This window comes from Vollenhovia emeryi, unplaced genomic scaffold, assembly GCF_000949405.1.
Source record: "Vollenhovia emeryi isolate VEMERY1.0 unplaced genomic scaffold, V.emery_V1.0 DF939164.1, whole genome shotgun sequence".
NCBI lineage: Eukaryota > Metazoa > Arthropoda > Insecta > Hymenoptera > Formicidae > Vollenhovia > Vollenhovia emeryi.
The window spans coordinates 232713-253820 of record NW_011967202.1 but is presented as its reverse complement, the minus strand read 5'-3'; the positions used below and the strand labels follow the sequence as shown (position 1 = coordinate 253820).

The 21108-nt window shown below is 44.1% G+C and overlaps 3 protein-coding genes across 9 annotated transcripts in view; 2 read left to right on the top strand and 1 right to left on the bottom strand.

Moving 5' to 3' along the window:
- The window catches only part of LOC105564471 (hemicentin-1-like), a 253172-nt gene extending 248028 nt beyond the window's left edge, over positions 1-5144 (top strand). For both annotated transcript variants that reach the window (XM_012016860.1, XM_012016861.1), the window contains 3 exons: positions 970-1209; positions 3186-3298; positions 4773-5144. In XM_012016860.1, the coding sequence (XP_011872250.1) occupies positions 970-1209; positions 3186-3298; positions 4773-4841 (422 nt within the window). In that variant the 3' untranslated portion in view covers positions 4842-5144. The remainder of the gene's footprint in view (positions 1-969; positions 1210-3185; positions 3299-4772) is intronic.
- Positions 5145-14310: 9166 nt separating this feature from the next.
- On the top strand, positions 14311-17156 carry LOC105564469 (translin-associated protein X). The gene is made up of 2 exons (XM_012016857.1): positions 14311-14831; positions 16081-17156. The coding sequence occupies exons 1-2, from the start codon at positions 14816-14818 to the stop codon at positions 16944-16946; spliced, it is 882 nt and encodes a 293-aa protein (XP_011872247.1). The 5' UTR covers positions 14311-14815; the 3' UTR covers positions 16947-17156.
- A 328-nt stretch (positions 17157-17484) lies between these two features.
- LOC105564467 (aprataxin and PNK-like factor) lies at positions 17485-19958 on the bottom strand. 6 transcript variants are annotated; one of them, XM_012016852.1, is made up of 6 exons: positions 19825-19958; positions 19565-19639; positions 18830-19006; positions 18542-18762; positions 18146-18466; positions 17485-18047 (listed from the first exon to the last, which is right to left on the bottom strand). In XM_012016852.1, exons 2-6 carry the CDS (start codon positions 19577-19579, stop codon positions 17726-17728), a joined length of 1056 nt encoding a protein of 351 aa, XP_011872242.1. In that variant the 5' UTR covers positions 19580-19639; positions 19825-19958; the 3' UTR covers positions 17485-17725. The 6 variants fall into 6 exon arrangements, with proteins under 6 accessions (XP_011872242.1, XP_011872243.1, XP_011872241.1 ...); XM_012016853.1 differs by lacking the exon at positions 19825-19958 and adding an exon at positions 19739-19821; XM_012016851.1 differs by lacking the exon at positions 19825-19958 and having other exon boundaries at positions 19565-19818.
- Positions 19959-21108: the final 1150 nt, after the last annotated feature.

The following is a 21108-nucleotide window of genomic DNA, read 5'->3' as shown; positions in this document are numbered from 1 at the left end:
TATCGTGGAGCACAATAGGGAAATACGTCCCCATTGAATAGAGACGGATGGATGGGGTGGATAGATAGCTCGGAGGAGGCGATATGTGCAGTTCAGGATCAATTCTGTATCTTACACTGTAGTGAAAATGCTAAAAGTGAGTAGCTCTGCCTCTTTCTAACTTGTTCCCTTGGAAAGAGACGAAGCCGCTCACCTCTAGCACTTTCACCATGTTGCGAGATACGCACGAAAAGACCGGCTAAGACAAAAATAACTAAAATTAAAATGTTGCCGTATAAATAGTAGGGGCATCTACATTGTTTTGTGTTGCAACATTCACTAAGTTTGCTGCAAAAAAAACGCATATAATTGTCTCCACTACTTATCGTATTAATGTAGGTGTAACACAGATATAGCTGACCCAAATATTGGGTCTCTAAAGACCGAATCAGACCAGCAAAATTGCCGACTCGGATTGGATAGTCTGATTCGGCCTAGCGCTTCACAAATTTTCGATACAATTGATCGAGATCTGGTTCGTCTTCAAAGAATGTTCCTTAAAGTTCCTGACAAGAATTAAGACGGCGATGGAGATGAAAAGGAAAACAATTTTCATACGACGAAAGCGCGACATTGGCACCTCATATCTTCGCTTCATTATTTTTACCCTTAATTGCCGGAGCTTCTTGAATGTGCGGCCGCGGAATTCATTAAATAAAGAAGAGCCAGGATTCTATAAAGTACATCATAATTCTGACAATGGGATGCTCTTTTCACGCAGGCAGACAATAGTGGTTCGCAGCAATAACGTCCGTAATGAATAAGCGGGCCCGTACATTTCCCCTAATATAATAATAAACCGGAAACACGCTACCGGGGTGGTTATATGAAACGCGTCTAGACTCTTGCGTAGGGGAAAGTCGGGAAGGGATTGCTGATCACCGTGTGTTATTTATGGACCGAGGGGATTAGCGGAGATTTCGTTCGTAGGCGAATCGACGTCCTCGACCGACATGTCACCGATCTTAATTGGACTCGGTGGCACGGCGACCGGCCTGGGGTTAATCGTGACCGGTGTGCTAATGGCACTTTGGAGGAGACACGCGGCCACTCCGGCGAAGCCGAAGCCGCCGCAGCAGCCTAGCATCGCGACTTTCGCGGGGAAGGGCGAGGAGGAGGACGGCAATCCGGATCTCATACCCACGACGGCCTTGACCAACCATCTCACTGGTAAGCTTGCTTAAAGTTTATCCGAATTTCTTTAAGATAAATTGGAAAAATTCACGGGAAACTTGAATTAACTTCGGGAGATAATATTTCGGCTTCTCTATTTCTCTACACTGGAAAAAAAGTCTGATAGATTCAACCAGTCGTCTGTTAGAAAATGGACGAATCGGAATTCCTTTAGGATTTACCATGAAAGATATTTTATAACCAGAAGTTTGCTAGACTTTACTACAAATCTGGTAAATCCTAAAGGGAATTCTGATTCGTCCATTTTCCAGCAGACGACTGGTTGAATCTATCGGATTTTTTTTCAGTGTATGCTCCGGAAAAAAAACCGTTAGCAACCCATTTTGGGGCCCACAATTAGTAATCGAATGATTTGGATTATTCGTAACTCTACTCTGGGAAAACTTTGGACCGTTTTTTGTAGTTAAGCAACTTAACATTTTGGTTAGTGCCGCCTAAGTGAAAATTATCTTTGTGTTACTGAATATCGACAGAACTAATTAAGAGAATTGGTATTACTTAAAAATCTTGGATATAGATAGAATAGCTAGTTGCGATTTTTAGTTACGCGAGGTAAAATTCGTAAAAGATTAGAGTTACGAACAATCCAAATCATTCGACTACTAATTGTGGGCCCCCAAAATGGGTTGCTGTCTTTTTCCCCCCAGAGTGATCTCACGCGCGTCGACTTCGACGCGTTTGAAATTGCATTATTTATTCTGGCCGTGAGGAGTAGCGCATTTTTAATATCGCATGATAAATTCTCGTCGGTACTTTCGTTTTAACCGTTGTTCTTATTAATCGGTAAGACGTTCTCGAAACGTCGCGAGAAAATTTAGTACATCAGGATCGCTTTAAATCGCGCAGAGATTTAGCTTTTACGAGCGCGCCCCTTTAAGAACGGAGGCGTATCCGGTCCAGGCATAACCGGCCCTTCCATTCAGTGAATTTCTATTTACATTGATGGAGCTGGCGCATTTGTACGGGCATTTTAAGAATATCGGGTTTGGCCCTAGGATAGCATGCGTTAACGGTACTCTCAAGAAAATTGCACGTACAATATGCGAACGGACCCAGCGTACCGTATCGACATATGCATACGCGCGGAGCCTGGACATGCATATACATGTATAAATGCAGGGAACGCGTATGGTAATCTCTGTGTGATAAAAAATGCATTTGCAAAAAGTCACAAAAGAGGTAGCGGTGTTTCGCGAGACGGTTCCGTATCGGAGTCCCATTTCCTTCGCGGGAATTAAAATCCACGGGACAATTGCTACAATTTAATTAATATTGAACAAGAATCAAATATGCTTTAAGACTGAGTAACTACAGTTAATCCGTAAAATGAATTCGCGAGGTATATCTTGGAAAATGAGTTCTCGTTATATTCGTTCGAGCATTCTCTCAAATCTACTTCGCCGAATCTAAAATTCAATAATTATGATACACACTTACACCCACACATACACACATACTATTTCCCGCACTTTAGTAATACTTTATTAAAATTAAAACTCGGTAATTATATTCAACGTTCCGTAAAGTTTAAAAGTAGTTGAACAAAAGTAATTTAATAACACAGTGTCGCGGCCTGAAATAAAATATTCGTCGATCAGGTAGCAAACGCAGGTTACTCGAGAGATTAAAGCGCGCCTCGCCGTTTTATTTTTTATTAACTACTATCGCCAAACCCTAACATAAACGTTAGTTCCCGGGCGGTTTCTCGATTCTTCCCGCAACATGCGGAGCGACGCGCTGTATCTAAGCATCCTCAATTCCCCATCGCGAGCAGCGAACTTTGGGCTTCCGCAAACAAAACAGTAAGAAGCGATCGGAGAATGCCACGGAGAAAGGAGCGAGCGCCGCTAAAGTTGCCACGGAGAGAAGTTCAAAATACTTTGCGAAATCCGCGGGCTTACTTCAAACCGATTATACGATTGACGCTAAGTCCGTCCTGGGACTTCTTCCAGACAGAAAGCTTCCTCGTTACGGGTCCCTGCCACGAAGACCACGTCAGCTGGAAGGACGCGAGATGTCCCACGACGTCCTAGAAGATTCAGATTATCCGAGAGCATCGCCGAACGTGAGTAATCCGATTTCATCTATGGCATTGGTTCCCAAACTGCGGACCCCCCCTCGTTGGAATTGCCCATTCGAGAGAAATGCAAAAGCAGAACTAAATGTTAAGCCTCTAAATGCCGAAAAGAGATTTTCGGAAGCAATTAACGCGATAAAAGCATCGCGTAGATTCAGTCTTTCTTTTATTATTATTAAGCTTATCTAAACTAATTTGGGAATGGAAAAACGAGAGAAAATCGTATATTTTATAAATTCCAAGTGGCCAAATTAATCTCGTAATGTATAAAACGAGATCGATATTTTAGGAAATGCTTTCGTATCGGTTCTAAATGTCCGCCGCGATATTTTCCTGAGTGAAAGATAGAACAAACGTTTAAACTGTATCTTTAAGAGATCTGCAAAACGTCCAAGGAGGGTATGAAACTGCAGAAATTTGGGAACCTCTGATCTAAAGCGATCTACGGTGAACGCGTGTATACCTGCATGACTCCCCGATAGCCCCTAACACAGAAAACCACTTTCGAATTCGATCCGGTCTGCTTTACGATTCCGCTTATCGCCGTTTTCTTGCGAGTCAGATTTAGCGAACGAGAACGTTTCCGTTGCGCCTGACACACTTATTTCGAATAACGGACGAGCATAATAATCCTGTCGAAATGCGTGAAGGTATCTCGAGAGTCCACGCTCGTCGATGCATTATAAATCGCAGAGAGCTTTTCTTTTACGGAGATTTCACCCTACGATGATTCCTGTGAGTTACTTCCGAGAGATCCTAAATTGCCTTCGCATAACGTGAGGTAATAAAGTTTATTTATTCGGAAGTGTATTTTTCAATTTTGGTTTCCCGTCGCCGCACTGAAAATTCGTGAGAGCCACCGCCGGTGACATATGCATATTCTAATATTACAAAAATACCGCGAGAGAGAGAGAGAGGGGGGGGAGAGAAGAGGAAAGGCACTCGCTATAAAAATGCTATGCTAGTCTGGTGAATAAGAGAAGTTTCCCGCGGATGGATCGAATTCAATTCCCGGTCGTAGCTTCTACATTTTTCTAAGTGATACCGTACACTTCTACCGAAGCAGGTCTTTCAACTTTAAAAACCCTAGACAAATATCTTCTAAATTCGATTTAACCAGGCAATGATATCAAGCGACAACGGTAGTGTAGTACATGAAAGCTCCGCCGCGTCTTTTCTCGGTGTAATTTCAAATGAAACCTTCTGCAACGGATGCTTTAATAGCGACGAACAAAACGAAGTAATTGACAAACGGAAAATATTGCTGTAAACTGTTGCGACAGGACAATCGCGAAAGTGCAAATCTTAAACTGCCTCGCAATACTTTTCGCTCAGCGAGGATCCTCCTCTTTTACGGGAATGATTTTATTTTCTACGGTCAATCAAACTGCCCCTCCCCCCCTCCTTCGAAGTCGTTTACTCTTTCGGGTTCCTCACTTTATTTTCGTCTCGATCTATTCAGACGTTCTACAGTCTCCAAAGGCCGCACTCGGAGTCGATCGGCAGGAGCATTCAGGAGAGCTGCATTTAAGGGTCAAACGCCGGCCGGGACATTAAGAGAAGTGGGCGGACGACAGTCTAGACGGATGGACGAAAAGCTCCAGACGTCTGCTGCATCGCCTAACTTCCGGGTCGTCGACCATCGTTCAACAGGGTATAGGAGGCCCCTGGACCACGGCTGATGGAGACTGGGAGCTGGGAGACGAGGGAGGGAGGAGCCACACACGCTTGTGCCACGTTTTGCATGCGATCAAGCGTACCAAAGTCATTTATATAGCCACTTGATTCACACTACGCCTTTGTAAATATTGTATATAAATAAAACACTTTTTCGTGTTACAACCCTTTCTATGCCGCGTCTCATTCACGTCGGATCATCATCTTCGCCAGGTATGAGAGCTGTGTATTTTTCTTTCTTTGGCACGCATCAAATTGCGTTTGCTTCGTGACTCGTAAATCGACTTATCTCTTTCGCAAGGTCGTATCTCGATTTTACGCAATTTTTTGTTTTTTTTGCTTCAATACCCATTCTGGACCAGAATGAGCGTATAATTTAAGCAAACAAAAACGAAAATTTAAGCAAACAAAAACGAAAATCGGAATAAACAAAAACTTGTCTCGTTGTCACGAGCGAAAATATAAAAATGTAATTAGAAGATTCTGCAGGGTGTATAACATCAATATACTTTATATATTCCTATTTTTATTCGAATTTACGTGAAATGCCGAAAGCGTGTAAATTCTTACATCTAAATTCTGTACCAAAGTGTAAGATACAATTTTAATTATACAAGATTTCACATGAACGGCAAACCAACGGTATACACTCGGACCGATTCTCGCGTCAATGTCACAAGTAAATTTAAGATAAATTAACTTCTTTATTATTTTAAACCAACATCTTTATTTTGACTTTCTTACAGGGCTCAGCCTACAACGCCTGACTTTTCCATTAACTTGGAATTTCCCGTTGGAAAAATTTGACGCCAAATTTTTCAAGGAAGGTATTAGTCCCGTAGATTGAAAAGCGGGATTGCGCGGGGATATTTATTTTACACAAGCGCGCGGAGATGATCCACTTATTCAAAGGTCCTCTGTCTGCCGCTTTTATGGGGCAATCCGCGTTTTCTTCCTACGAGCGGCGACGGTACGGCGCGCGTTATCCCGCGAGGAAAAGCGCAACGAGAAACGCGAGAGAGCGGCGCATCACGAAGTAAATCGCATAAAGCATAACTGCATCGCAGCGAGAAACTAGCAGCATCTTCACGGCCGCCTTTCACGCCGATTTTCCCGCTACGGAATGGGGCTCTCCTTGAGCGCGAAAAGGAATTTTCGGTCCTTTTATTTTCGCGTCGTCTCGATGGTTCATTGCCATTAAACGCGCGGAATCGCCGCCGCGGTTGAATTATTCACGGCGTAACGTTAGCATGGAACACGCTGCACCAAACAGTTTTACCCTCAAAGCCTTTGTGCAATTCTGACTAAATATTTCCTTGGAACTTAAGGTAAAACGAAGTGAAATATTAGAGTCCCCGGCGTGTTGCAGGAAGCTCGAATTAGCAAAATTAAATCTCTCGATTTCAAATAATGAAGAAAAAAAATCCCTCGCTCGCTCAATCCTGATACTAAACTTTCCGACCGATTTACAGTCAGCGGTTTGGCGTAACGAAAACGTTAGTAGCGATACATCAGGTTGATGGTATCGGAGGGTAATGTTCGGGTGGATCCTTCGCGTTCTGACGAACGACAGTGAGTTACGATACGCAAATTTTGTTCTCCTCGCCGGAGTGTAGCGCTTTAATGTGGCGTATTTCAAGCTGAGCGCGTAATTGGCCATTGGAGATGCAAAGTGCACCGTCTGCCATTCGCGTGCACTACTATCCCCCCCCCCCCCTGTGTCCCAGGCTATTGTCGATTTGCGTTTATGCGCCCTTCCCCTACGCCGAGCGACGGCCGGATAAAAATACGCGATAGATAAAAGCGCGGCAGTCCCGTATAACCGGCGGCAACACGACAGACGTAAATCCATATTCTCAGCACACATTCAGCTTAAACGTGCCCCGTTCGCTTTAACCGTCTGATAAAAATAACGCGGGCGTCTAGCATGATGCGGATCGGATGGGAATTTGAAAAAAAAACACACGCAGGAAAGCAATTGCGATGTTCCTCGAGTCGTAAAAAAATCAACGCGATTGCGATCCCGATACTCGAGAGCCATCAATTTTGGAATATGCGCTAAAAACGCGACGGCCTCTCCCACTTTCTATTTTTACATTCAGAATTCGCGCGTCAGGGAAGGGTGGGGGGGAGGGCGTTTCTCTTATAAAAATAAATTCGTTTGTACACCAGAAAATTGAAACGAGAAATCTTCCGTCCGTCCTGATAATTTGCTCGAAGGGATAAGAGGGATCAGGAGGCGTTCCCTTCTGTGGCGACTGTTCCGAGTCGCGCACGTGACGGGGAGTGGCTCCTCCGAAGGAGTTAGCGGAATAAGTCGCGCGGGGATCAGCGGGCAAACTCAAACAACGAATTTCGAAGGTTCGGGCGAGAGTTTAATCCGCCGGGCGATCACGGGTTAAAATATATACCGCGACATCGGGGGGTCCGCTTTACGTATATATCTGACCTGGCCGGATGGCGCCGGGCGTCGCGGCGCGCCGTCACATCCACCTCAAACTGAAACTTTTATGATTTCACGTTTGGCCGCGTACGTTTAAGTTTGCGCGCACAAACTCAGTCGGCAACCAGTCACGAATGCCTCCGTACATTTACATGCTCGAGACCACCTCGTGTAACTTCTACTATTTCGCCGCGAGTCGCTCTCGCGGAAAGCGCGCCGAGCGCCGCGTTTGAAATTCATCCCGGCGTTTAAAGGACGCGAGGCGTTTCTCAGCGCGGATATTTTCGCGGTTCGTAATATTTTTTCCGAAAAAGAAAAACAGAGCTACTAAATACTTTTCGGATCTTATAATTCGCGCGTCTCTGAGGGAACGAGAGTGAAGCGGAAAGTTCGGTAGCCGTGGTGTTCTGTTAAAAAGATAACGCGTTCTTAGGGCTATCGCACACAAAATTGCATCGCCTATGCATAGCATAAGAACTGCCTAAACCAATGAGCATCGAGCATTGAGTCGCCATATTGATTTACATAACATGCTCATTGGTCTAGACGGTCTTATGCTATACATGTGCAGCCATGCAATTCTGTGTGCGATATTCCTTATGCGGGGTCTATAATGCGAGTAATCGACTGTAATTGGTCTATTCAGTCAGGCACATAAAGCTAAGACTCCATAGACGCGTTGATGCTGCGGCAACGCGTGTGCGAATTCGACCAATCAGAAGCTTGCCGCAAGCTTTCTGCGTTGAAATTGAAATCTTTTGATTCGTTGCCGCGGTTCAACCCGTTTATGGAGTTAGAATTAACTTAATCCCTCGAGCTTAAGAATTGACCAATCATAGTCGACTATTCCTACGACTACGACTCTGAGACTTGCATTGTAGACCCCGCATTATTCTACGTGCGATTGCCACAAAGGCATCGGCGAACCGCGGGCGTTTCCACGTCGAAGCGAAATCCCGCGAAGATCCCGGGGGCCGCGTATATAAATCATCTTTACAACACCGGCCGCGAATAAAAACTTTGTTAAACGGCGCGGACATAAATCACCGGCGGGCGGAAGTCGGCGAAGTTTTACCTCAAAACCGGCTAAAGATAATGCATAATACGGAGAGGCGCGTTGCGCGCAAAAACGCTAATTGGCGGCCGCGGCGCCTTTATCAATCACCGTTGCGGCGCGAACGCAATCAGCGGGGCGAGCCTCTCCCCCGTCGTTCACCAGGGGATCCCCCTCATGGAATTCGAAATCACGATGCGGCGGATTTACGGATGACCGCCGTAATTTGCTCCCGCTCGATCTTGTCGGGCGTAGAGGATCTCGCGGCTCTCCTTAATTTCTCTTATCCCGGGGATCACGGGATCTTAGACGGTTTACGAATGTCACGCGCGGAAAAATCCTGGTGTCGAAACGGCGACAGGTCCCACGGGGGGGGGAGGGAGGGGGACGTTCGGGAATCGCGCGGAAATAACGAGTTACGTGAAGCTTCTCCGACGGTTGATCACGGGCTTAATACCCCTGGTACAAAATAAAACGTCGGCGACAAACGTAATATGTAGCTGCAACGCCGTATTGATAATTCATTAACTGCATTGGGAAATTATTAATGATAATAATAAATTAATACGTCGATACCGATAAATTGCTAGTATTTTGACAAATAATTACAATCGTGTATTATCTTCAAACAGTTTATTGCTGGGTAATTTATTGTTTCTAAAAGTGGCCTGTTACCTGTGATAAATTTATTACACCGGCAATTTCATTACTCCCCTATAGTTTGTTTCTAGTCTGTTTAATATAGTTGAAGTTCGCTGCTAATTAATTCGGAAATACTTAGAGAAGAAATGTTTTTCTAGTTTCGTTCGGCTTCTATTGTTACACCGAGTGAATAGCGGCTTAATATGAAACATAATTTTATTAAACCTGTTATTATATATTATATGATATATTAATAATATGCAGACAAACAATCCGCATATAATCAGCTATCCATTTACATTGTGCCAATTAGTTGAATGGTTAACAATTGATATCAAATTCCCGATGTAACATATCGCAAAACATTTACGTGGGCATGATATAATTTCAATCTCCTCTTTGTGAATTAACTTTCAGAATTTCAGTGATAAAGACACGATAGAAATCCGCTTCGATAAACATGTATTCCGATTTTGAACAAGAGAGTTTACTGATGATGCGGACACAGGGAACAGGAAATAATTCAACAATTATTAAAGTAGTCTCTAAAATTAGGAGTCCTTCGGAAATTGTGAGCGCGCAATATTTCGCGGATGACATCTCTATTAATTTTGCTTAATATATTTTCTTTTCCGAATCGGCGCGCAGTTAAAGTCGAAAAATAGACGCGAAGATAGACTGTTTATTGCGACAAATGTTACCACATGCCTCAGTGGTCGAATTGGTGAAACGCCCGCCCAGAGCGTAGGCAGGTCCATGTTCAAACTCTATTTTTCGCAATGAATTTCTCTAATTAGAATTTGCCAGTTGTGTCATTTATTAATTTTCCTGCATTGGTTAATTATGTACTGGCGACAATAAGTCTTTTTTTGTTGAAAGGTGGTAGTTAAGTGTCCAACTATTTTCATCTATCACGAGCGGAAGAATAGCGATTCGCGAAATAGTAGCAATCTACCCTGCCAAATAAATTACCGAGCGTCTCTCGAACGCTATCGGAAAAGCCTCGAGCTTCATTACCGTTCGTCCTCGGCGGCGTGTTGTAGTCTTTCGTCGAATTCTTAGAAAGCTCGCCGAGTTGACCGAGGGATCCTCGTTACGGTTATTTACCGAAGACCGGTACTGATTAATTCCAAACCGTTCCCCTCGGCCCCCTCCGCCTCTGTGAATCCACGCGGATGCTGTATGCGGCCGCGGCCCCCCCATCCTTGGATCTCGGCTCTCCGGCCTTGGTCCATTCGGTTTTCGGTCGATAGACTTGGGGCTACGCTCGCCTGTTTGCTACCAAATATTGCCGACAAATAAGATGTAAAGGATGCTAGAGAGGGTCCGATCCCCGGATTTTCGTGAAGCCTGATATAAACGTTTCCGGAATCAACAAAAACGATCGTAATCAGTTGTTTTCTCCCTTTTGCAAAAAAAAATACCTAATCGCGATGGTATTGTAAGTAAATACATATGAAAGTTAATCGACTGAACGCGATAATATTAATTACGTGGATATATGTAACACTTTTATTTCTTAAACGACACACAAGAATGGCCAATGCAAGTTTAAGGCAAGATGTAGATAGCCTATACTTGTAATTTATTAAAGTGTGAATTCATATACCGTTTCTTTCCACATTTGTCCTACGCGCCGGTTTCTTTTCGGACATAACGCAGTTTTCTTACAGGTGGAGTTAATATCGTCAGCAAATTCACACATTCAACTCGATAAACGATTTGTAATTATATTTAGAACGCTACATTTTAGCATTTTTAGATGCTACATTTGGCATTCAATACCCTCCTTCCCCGTACTGTAAATTATTCTTATTGCAAAAAATGTTACCTCAGCCAGGATTTTTATTTCTTCTTCATCCGGAAAATAATTATAGGAAAGCGATAGGAAACTGTATGACAGTTACTTATAAGTTATATCCAGGAAATCGTGCGTCTATATCTTAGAATTTGTTAAAAGAAACTGGAGTCTCCGTATTAATCAGTTATACGGAAAAGTTACGGTTCTCTATTTTTATGCACGCTCCATTTGGTAAGGTAAAAGATTTCTGAATCTTAGCATTCGTTAGCAATGGGCTTCGCCAACTTCATTGAAAGTTTCAAATGCCTTTTCGAAACTTTACCCGATGCTCTCTTGCGAGTGTTTGAACTGCGAGCTAATACTAAAACTAACTACTAAACACTAAATACTCAAACGGCTCGGAATCTTACAAATAGTTGCGATGCCGAAACGAAATCACGGTCACATAATTTCGCGCTTTTCATCCAAGGGCGGTATTTTTATAGCGAATTCGGCAGCTTGCACTGAGCACAACCTCATTTAGTATAAAAATAAGACAATATGAAAATAAAATCAATAACTCTTATTCTCCTCTATCGAAATAAAATAGATTGACTTACTATATTGAGACAAGAGTAACTTTACTTATATATTCTTGTGTTTGGAATAAATTTTTCCTCCATCTTACAACGCACGAAGTTGGTACCGCGATATTCGACAAAAGACGATACATACTATCATTTTATTCTAGATTTTAGAATTTTTCATTTAAGATTAAAATACTCCTTTCTCTATAATAAATATGATTGGCGCTATATCGATCCTATTTTATGACACATTCAAGTGTAATAGCATTGGATCCGGAAATTTTTTCTATGGGTGCAAGGCTCGTTCAGAGTCTCTACTCTTATCTATATGGTCTCAAGTGTACGTCCGAAAGCTATTTAGCCAAAAACATGAACCGTACGAATGCTATATAGATCATTTTACTGGCTAAGAAGCATTTTGAGAAGTCTTTAGGGCGATCCTTAAATATAGAAATTTATTGTGAACAAGCCTTAGTGCGCACTCACAATCAGTGCAAGCTGTTGAATTCGCTACTATTCGGCTCTTATATTTAATATCGTCTCAGGATCATCTTCGGATACTCCAATGAAACGTTCCGTACAGCATCTTAAGATAATCTTAACACGGTCTTGAATATAAGATCGGCCTAAATATTTGTTGCCGTTGAAAAAGATATGGACATACAGATATACACACAGTCTCGATACTTTCTTTAAATCAATATGAAATTAAAGTGTTCAAATGAAGCCAAATTAATATCTTAATTACAGTTTGGAAGACTTTTTACAATTTTAATTTCTTGAAAAGATTTTTTCGATCGGGACAGAACGTTTGCGTAAATTACTTAAGTATTAAATTGGGATTTGAAAAGGATTTTTTAAATTTAATTCTGAATTCAAAAACACCTGTTTCAAGTTTCATTACGATTTTTTTTTTAATTTTTGCTAGTAATACTTGATGCGCGCAGCATACGTGCGTCCGCGCGCGTGCACACATACGCGCAAATAAATAAATGTTAAATATTTCGTGCGTTTATTTACGTTTTATTTGCTTTATGTGTTTTTAATGCAAAATGTCTGTTAAAAAAATACATGGCGCAGGAAAATGAATGGCGTGCGCTCGTTCTAGGGACTCGAAAATATCCGTGTAAAAGGTAAGCGAATTAAAAAGTTACGTGGAACATTAGACAAGTTTCTCGTCCAGGTACGAAGGGGCGAGATAGCAGGGTTGCGTTCTTCAACCAACTTGACGCCAATCTGTCTTTTTTTTTCACTTATACTTTTTTTTAATAAAACTTTGATCGGCGGTCATCTTTCTTCGTTCCTTTCCAGCTTGCGACGCGGAATACTTTATAGTAACTCGTCCCCAAATTAAATTTTCCAAACTTTGTATCGCACTAAATATTTCGATAAGATGAAACACGTTTCGAAAATCGTCGGACAACGGGATTTCGTTAATTGAGAGATCGCCAATTCTGGGTTATCGAGCATTCACTTTCGTGTAATTTGTTTCGGTTTTCATTAAGCATGACAGATATCGATTGCGTGCCTGTCGAGAATGTTTGAAACGTATCTATCGGTAGGTCGATTTTACACATCGATTTCGAGAAAATTTTTCCCACTGATACAGATACAGCGGTGACAATCCCGAACGTATTTTTCTATTTGAGAAAAAAATACAATTAGGAATAATAAGCTTATTAATTATCGTTGCACACTTTACGCAAAAGTGTGCAACGATAATTAATAAGCTTATTATTCCTAATTGTACCTACCTTTAGACGTACGTGTAAAACTAAACGCTCCATATTATCAATTACGGTGGAACTCTTAAATTTGTAACTGAAAGCTCAAAAGTATAACGGGATATACTAAATATATCAAACCTTCCCTAGTAGCCACAGTACATTGGCCGATATTGTCTAATAAAGAGCCAACATGGAAAAAAATGTAAATATTGCACGATAATAATTATATAATATTAGATTTATATTGGAAGTGTATTGGCCAATATTTAACAATGTACTAAGAATGTAGGTCTAATATTGATGCAATATTAAATCAATATTGCTAAATAGACATATTGGCTGAATAAGAGAGGGCCATCCATCTTACAATATTGGGGATACCCCAGTAAAAAATGATTCGTCGATCGACGTCGAAATGATGTCGAATCGACGTCAATTCGACGGTGTCGATGTCGATTTGACGTCGTTTCGACGTCGATCGCCGAATCATTTCTTACTGGGACTCACTGGGACTATTGATTTACAATAGATTTACATTACTTCCCAATATTGCGTCATTGTATTGTGCTATACCTGCTAGGGTTGTAAAAGTGGTGTTGAGGAAGGTTCATCTTGCGTCTTGAAGAAAAACTAGGGCTGCAAGAGTGGCGTCGAGGCAGATTCTACTTGCGTCTTGAATAAAACTGCCAGATAGAACATGGCGGTGACATCTACCGCTACAACGAAATTCGTCTCGCCAGCGTTCGGTCCCCGGACAGAGATGGTGGCGACATCTGTTGGCGCGACGAGACAAGGTTAGTTCGCCGTTGCATCGATAGATGGCGCCGCGATGCAGATTCCGACATGACCGGCTCTTTACGTACCCTCGGAAAAGTGTCGAAACTGAATTGATTTCTTCCTAATGAAAATTGTATTAATCCAAAGCTAATCCCAATTGTTAAACGATCGATAAGTGACGAAAGCCTAGCTTCCATCGAAAATTCATTTCTCGCGCGTACTTATCGAGAGGCGCGGATAAAGGCGATTAAACTTTCCACATGAATATACGCGCCTATTAAGGCAATCTCTTTTTTTTTTTACTTTAATCTTCTGTTGCGAGACCGCGTTGAGCAGATAACTAAATAAAGACGGAAGCAGGAGGACTAAAAAAAAAGAAGAAACTGCGTTAAATACATCAATACCTGAGAGACGTGCGCATAGTACCGGGATTATTTCCCTTTTGGTAATGAGTTAACAGCCCCGTTCTCGATGAGATAATGGCCTAGTTTACACCGATTGTTTGCTACGCGTATCAAATAGTGAATGACTATTAAATAGATTTAGTCGTCGGCCGAAATACACTATTCGATACGCGTATCAAATAATCGGTGCAAACTGGGCTTATTGCGATCTGTTTAGTTTTCAAACGGTGGTGGCACGCCGTGAGCGTATTCCCCCTCCCTCGTGCGGCAACCGAGCTCAACATCTGCTGTGCGGCCCAGCTGCGGCGTCACGTCGCCTGGAAGATCGTCTGCGAGGGTGGTTCGTCAAGTCCATGCGCCCCGTGCACCGTCAGCGTGCAGATTAACCGAGGGAGATTATCAGGACGAATCGCGATGTCGCAGGGGAGAGGTGAGTCGGCTGATCGCGACGCTGCGTCCCGTCGCGGCGTCAAGGAACATCGGGCTTGCTTTCTGTTGCTGTACCGGTGAACCAGTGCGGCAGGCTAGAATGAGAGAAAAACATTATCTTAGGCTGATGGCGGAGAACAATCCGTAAACGCTTAAGACTGTCTCAGTCGTAGACGTAGGGCAAGGCAGAGAGAAACGTAAGTCGTATACAATACCCTTTCACGACCGTAAACGCTTAAGACTGTCTCGGTCGTAGACGTAGGGCAAGGCAGAGAGAAACGTAAGTCGTATACAATAGCCTTTCACGACTTACGTTTCTCTCTGCCTTGCCCTACGTCTACGACTGAGACAGTCTAAGGGCCAGTTTCACAAACGTCGTTTAACCGCTAACCCATGGTTAATTGATCCTCTGTCTCTTCTTGGATAACAAGATAGAGAAAGATAGGAAGTCGACTGAACTCTGGTTAACAGTTAACCGACGTTTGTGAAACTGGACCTTAAGCGTTTACGGATTGTTCTCTGCCATCAGCCTTACTCTAATTTGTTGCACTAGTTGGTCAGTGTAGCAACCGAAAACAAGCCTATCGACTCCACATGCGAACGAGAGGCCGTGTGACAGCTGACGAGTCCTGCACACGGAAGCCTCGGCGGCGGTGGTAGAAATCCGCCTTCGAAGTGCTCGAGGGGGATTAATTTCACGATCGAGAGATACCTTTGATTGTTGATATCCTCGAATTCCGAGGAAAATAGGTCATATCGTTGCTCTTGAGTCTCGCAGCAACATCCGAACTCTCTACCCCTCAAAGTTAGCGAAAGATTCGTCCCCCTCGAAACAAGGATATGCATTCACTTTAACGTTACATGTTTCGATGCTCTTGATCCTTTTGCACGGCGTCGTGAACTACACGCGGTTGAGACACGCAAGACTCTCTCTCGGTATCTATCGCAGTTTAGTGCTGATCTATCGTAGACATGTACGGTTTGTTTTACTAGTATTCACATTTTCATACTCTTTATTACCATTTATACATCGATGAGTTTCAGGCTGCAGTTCACGCAGCGTCTATAGAAGTCTGTGGTAGTACATATATACCGCCTGAAACTCGGTGATTTGTATGAGAGAAATGATGATAAAAATGCAGGTCCAGGCATTAATAAATAAGACTGTACATATGCCTCTGCTGCTTTGACAGTCTGTAAGTTTGTCGCAAGACAAAGATATTATCCGCTCACGTTGGTGCTACTTGCAGGAGGCAGGCGAAACCGCAAACATCATGACAAGGAAAAGATCAGTCTCGGTGACAAGGGCAGGGAGGTGGTGGAGGACATAAATGAGAACAGTCTCGTGGTGCAGCAGTTCCGCGCGTACGCGACCGAGCTTGACGCCAAGCACGATCGTTACGAGAGGATCTTCAAAATCAATCGGGACGTGGGCATCGAGAGCAAGAGGATCATCTTCCTCCTGCACACCATCGACAAGGAGAGCAAGCGGAACGCCGTACTGGACGCGGCCAAGGCCCGGCTGGAGAACGTGGGGCAGAAGCTGTTCCGAAACGTCGCCAACGAGCTGGACGGTCAGGACGCCTATCAGTACCACCGAGCCTACCGCGCCGGCCTGGAGGAATACGTGGAGGCGCTCACGTTCTACGAGTATCTGCAGAACGGCAGCATGCAGGACTGGACCACCCTGGAGAAAGCGCTGATGTACCGCGCGGCCTCGTCTCCGGTCGACTCGCCGGAGCAGGACAGCGGCAAGATGATACAGGTGATGGTCACACCGACGGACTATATCCTGGGGATAGCCGACCTGACCGGCGAGCTGATGCGAAAGTGCATCAACAACCTGGCGATAGGCGACGTTACCAGCTGTTACCAAACGTGCAACTTCGTCCGGAAGATATACATAGCCTTCCTGGGCTACACCAGCGTGGTGCACAACAACGAGGTGAACAAGAAGATCATCACGCTCAAGCACAGCCTGACCAAGATGGAGAACGCGTGTTACACCATCAAGGTACGGGGGTCCGAGATACCGAAGCACATGCTGGTCGACATGGCCATCGCGGCGGCCGAGGAGTACGCCACCGAGGACGACGAGGGATATCAGGCGTTTTAATATTGCGAGAGCGCAGATTGTCCAACGCGGATTATTTTCCCGTTTCTTCATTATTGTGGACTTCTCAATCTGATGCGATAGCATTTGATATAGCGACGGTATAATCGGAAACTGACTGTTAAAGAAACGTATATTCCAGTAATTTATCGATCGTTTCAAACTAATACTTTTGTGAAAATTGCATTAAAAAATTCTATATGCCATATTCTATAACAATTGTTTGATTTTAGACGCTACTTGGACGTTATTTGGGCCCGGTTTCACCAACGGTCGCTTAACTTTGAGGCTTAGTTTAATTCATTGTCTTTTTCCAATTGTTACTTTAGAAAGAGACAAACCTGAATTAAATTAACAATAAGATTAAAGTTAAGCGACTTTTGGTGAAACCGGGCCTTAGACATTTAGGCCTGTGTTCACAGTCACGTCTTATGTTTAAGACCGTCCTAAGTTTATCTTAAGATTCTGTAACATTTCATTGGCTACGGAGTATCCACTGACTATGAATACCGCGTTTAAAATAAAATGATTTATATTTTAAGTGTACATCCGATTAATATATTCATAGATTTCCGACATGTAAAAGGACAACGTCGGTTGTGATATATTACTAACATTTTATATATATCTCTCTTCATGTAAAACAGATATACAGGTGTATAATATTTTAAGTCCTGTGTACAAAAATAAATATTCCATAACAAAATAGACCAGCATTGCGGACACACACATCTGTAATTTGGACGCTCTCGAACACGTGGGAAGCTCTGTGATCTCCGTCGTTAGCCAGTCGTGCCGTCGTCCAGCTCGCTCCTGTCGTCCCAGTCGTCCGAGCTCTCCGTGTACACGGACGGCTCGTAATCGGACTCGTCGACGGACTCCTCCACGGACTCCTCCGTCTCGGACGCGTTGTCGTTCGCCGAGTGCACAGGGGTGGCGGCTCTTCGACGACGGCGCGGCACGCTCGTGTGTTTGAACTGCTCCTTATGCTGCGGATTCTTACGATAGCACTTGGCGCCGTACGGACACTCCTCCCGGTCGTCGTCATCGTCGTAATCGGAATCGTCCGGATGACTGTAGTTGTTCTTGTGATTGGGATTCTTGCTGCGAACAGAGTACAAGGGTATTTCAGGGTGTTTTGCCGAAAGCCATACTGCACTTTGACGAAATCATCTCGATAAGAAACTGAATCGTTCACTTACCGGTAACATCGAGCGCCGTACATACACCTCTCTCTGGGGACTCTGTCGGGATTCGAGGCACTCGCTTGATCCTGAGGCGAGGCGACGGGCGACTGAGAATCGTTCGGCGGATCTGCGTCGAGCCGATCGCTGAAGTGCGCGCCGCAGTCCCACTTGATCCTCTTGTCTGGCTCGCCGTTTGTCGCAGCTTTACTCGCTAAATTAATATTATTTGCTTTCCGCTTCCTGTTACTCTCTTGCTCAACGGGAGGTTCAGCCGCGTCCTGCGAGTCCGTTGACATCTTGGAACTCGTCGCGACCATATCATTCGCCTCCGGAGAGCTGAAAAATGTGCAAAGGACGCGATGAGCAGCTTCGTCGTCAGACATCTCTGCTCGATCGGAGTAAAAGAAAAACCTTGCAGGGTGGATCTGCGGGACCGGGTCAGTTGCTTCCTCGTGGTCCCCTATTCCATGCTCCCCGTTTCCATTAACGGGACAATCTCTGCGCTCGTTCGGTGGATCCTTGTCAAGAAGAATGCCGTTTGAACCCTCGCTGACAGACGCGGCAGCTTCCATGCTGGACAACAGGCAGGCCTTCTTACTGTCCGTTTCGTTGTTCGAACCCATCTCGTCAACCTGAAATGGAAAGCTGTAAGAACAATGTTGGTGCAAACATTCCTTCGGACGTCAACTGTCGCCGTGCCTTTCTCTTCAACGTCTGATCACCTTCCTGCATCATATCCGGCTCCGAGATGATCTTGAACCAACATTTGCCGGGCAGCAGAGAGCAAATGTCGCCCGGCTTTATCGGCACGCTGCTTCCCAATTCAAGACGTCGCCATCGGGCGCATTCAGCGAGTTTCATCAAACACGGTGCCACCTAACGCTGGAAAATGGTCTCTATAGAAAACTGATGCTGATCAACTGCGACGCGTTGCAATGACAACAGGTAAATAATACTGAGAAGTGGCCTCCACTTAGGAAACTGGAGTCGGCTGCGTTCCGACATTCACTGCCAGCACTGAAAATCTACGTCACGTATACTGTACATTGTCAGTACTGGCAGTGAATATCCCCTAAAGGATCGTCTACAATAGATGAAGTAAGCCTGGCGCAAGAAGTAACAGTAGGAGTAAAGAAATGAATCATTTTTCCATTTCCTACTCCTACTCCAGCTCTGACGCTTACTCTCGGCGAATTAGAGCGTGGTTCGACCAGTGCTACAAATATTTAAAAAAATTATGTCTGTACTTTAGCTTTTACACCGAAAGGTAGAGGTTAGGTTTTCTTCCTTCTTACTGCTTACTTCCAATGTAGACGGTGCTTTATAGAAATGTGAGCGAAATAATTACTCGAGAATTCCTGTATATCAGTAATTTCTAATAATTCAATTACCGAGCTCTCATCAGTACGCACGAGGCGATAAGAGAGACCTTACCGGAGTAATCGTCATTTCATCGTTGGGCGACAGATTGATGGTCACGGCGTGTTTGAGCACCTGGCCGTCGTTGCACTGCGACAATAAAGGATCACGGTTAGTCTTCGCCGCCGACGCGGGAGTCCTTCAGTTAACCGTCGACGAGCGTGACTCATCGATGAAGAAGCGAATCACCGGAGACACGCTGTGTCACTCGTGTCCCCGCGAGTCTCGGAGTCGCTGCGCGTTCTCCCGTCTCAAGATCACCGCGGCTCGCTTACCTCGCCCGCGTACGTTTAATTGACAAAAACACGACAAAAACACGACGTAAACACGCAGATCACGCAGCGTCACCGACGGATGATTCAACCCGTATTTCGAAACGCTCCGAGATTCGCCGCGCCGTCTGGCCGTCGAGCGAGCCGTCGGCGAAACGCGTGCGCGGAGGTGGAGCGCGGGTAAAATTCCGCGGATAATAGGAGGACGCCGACGTTACCGACCGCCACACGACGCGTAGGTTATTATGCACAAAATAATCCCGATCAGATATTGTTGCGGACCGCAAATTATCCTGGTATTATTTTGTGCATTATAAGAGCTAATAAAAAGATTTAGCAGCGCAAAAACTATATTCGAATGTGTCGGTAAAACAGATGACTTTAGGATCCTCGGCCTGAAGTTAGCCGTTCCCGCGTTGATTGCCGTTTTACAAATTGCACGCCTCCGCGGCGCGACGACGTGTCAATTTTTCGCGATACAAATAAAAATTGTACGTTTTGTCGTCCGCGCCTCGAATTCGTCGCGTCGAAACGACCCGTTCCCGGCCGGCCGCGTTCTTCTCGCTAATAAATGCGGGCGGCGCGAATTTCTCGAGATGAGAGCTGATAAGCATTTTTTATTGCGCTGACGCAGCCAAACGCGCCGCTATCGGCTATTATCGGCGCACGTGACGCTCGGCGCTCGCAAGTGCCTCGCCGCGTGGAACAGCGTGCCGGAAGCGTATTCGAAACGCGTGCTTCCTGTTCAAATATTTTGCGCGTCCGTAATAACCGTTGGCTATTTGAGATCATTATTGTATTACAACGTCATTGCTGTCTATTATTATTGTATTGTGATACGTATATTATTATTAATATAAAATTAGGCTCGTCAGATGGCGACATAAGGGAGTTGATGGCCAACAATGTGAGCAAAAGAAGCCCAGTGAGAAATGATTGATCGAAACGATGCCAAATCGACGTCGACATTGTACCTAGTAGCTAGTAGCACAATATATTGGCGCAATATTGGGAAATAATGTAAATCTAGTGTCCCCAATATTGGTCCAACATTGTAAGATGGACGCCTTCTCTTATTTAGCCAATATGTCTAGTTAGCGATATTGGTTTAATATTGTATCAATATTAGACCAATATTCTTATTACATTGTTAAATATTGGCCGATACACTTCCAATGTAAATCTAATATTATATAGTTATTATCATGGTGCAATATTTACATTTCTTCCATGGCCAATATTACGTTGGACAATATCGGCCAATGCATTTCTAATGTAACCATCATT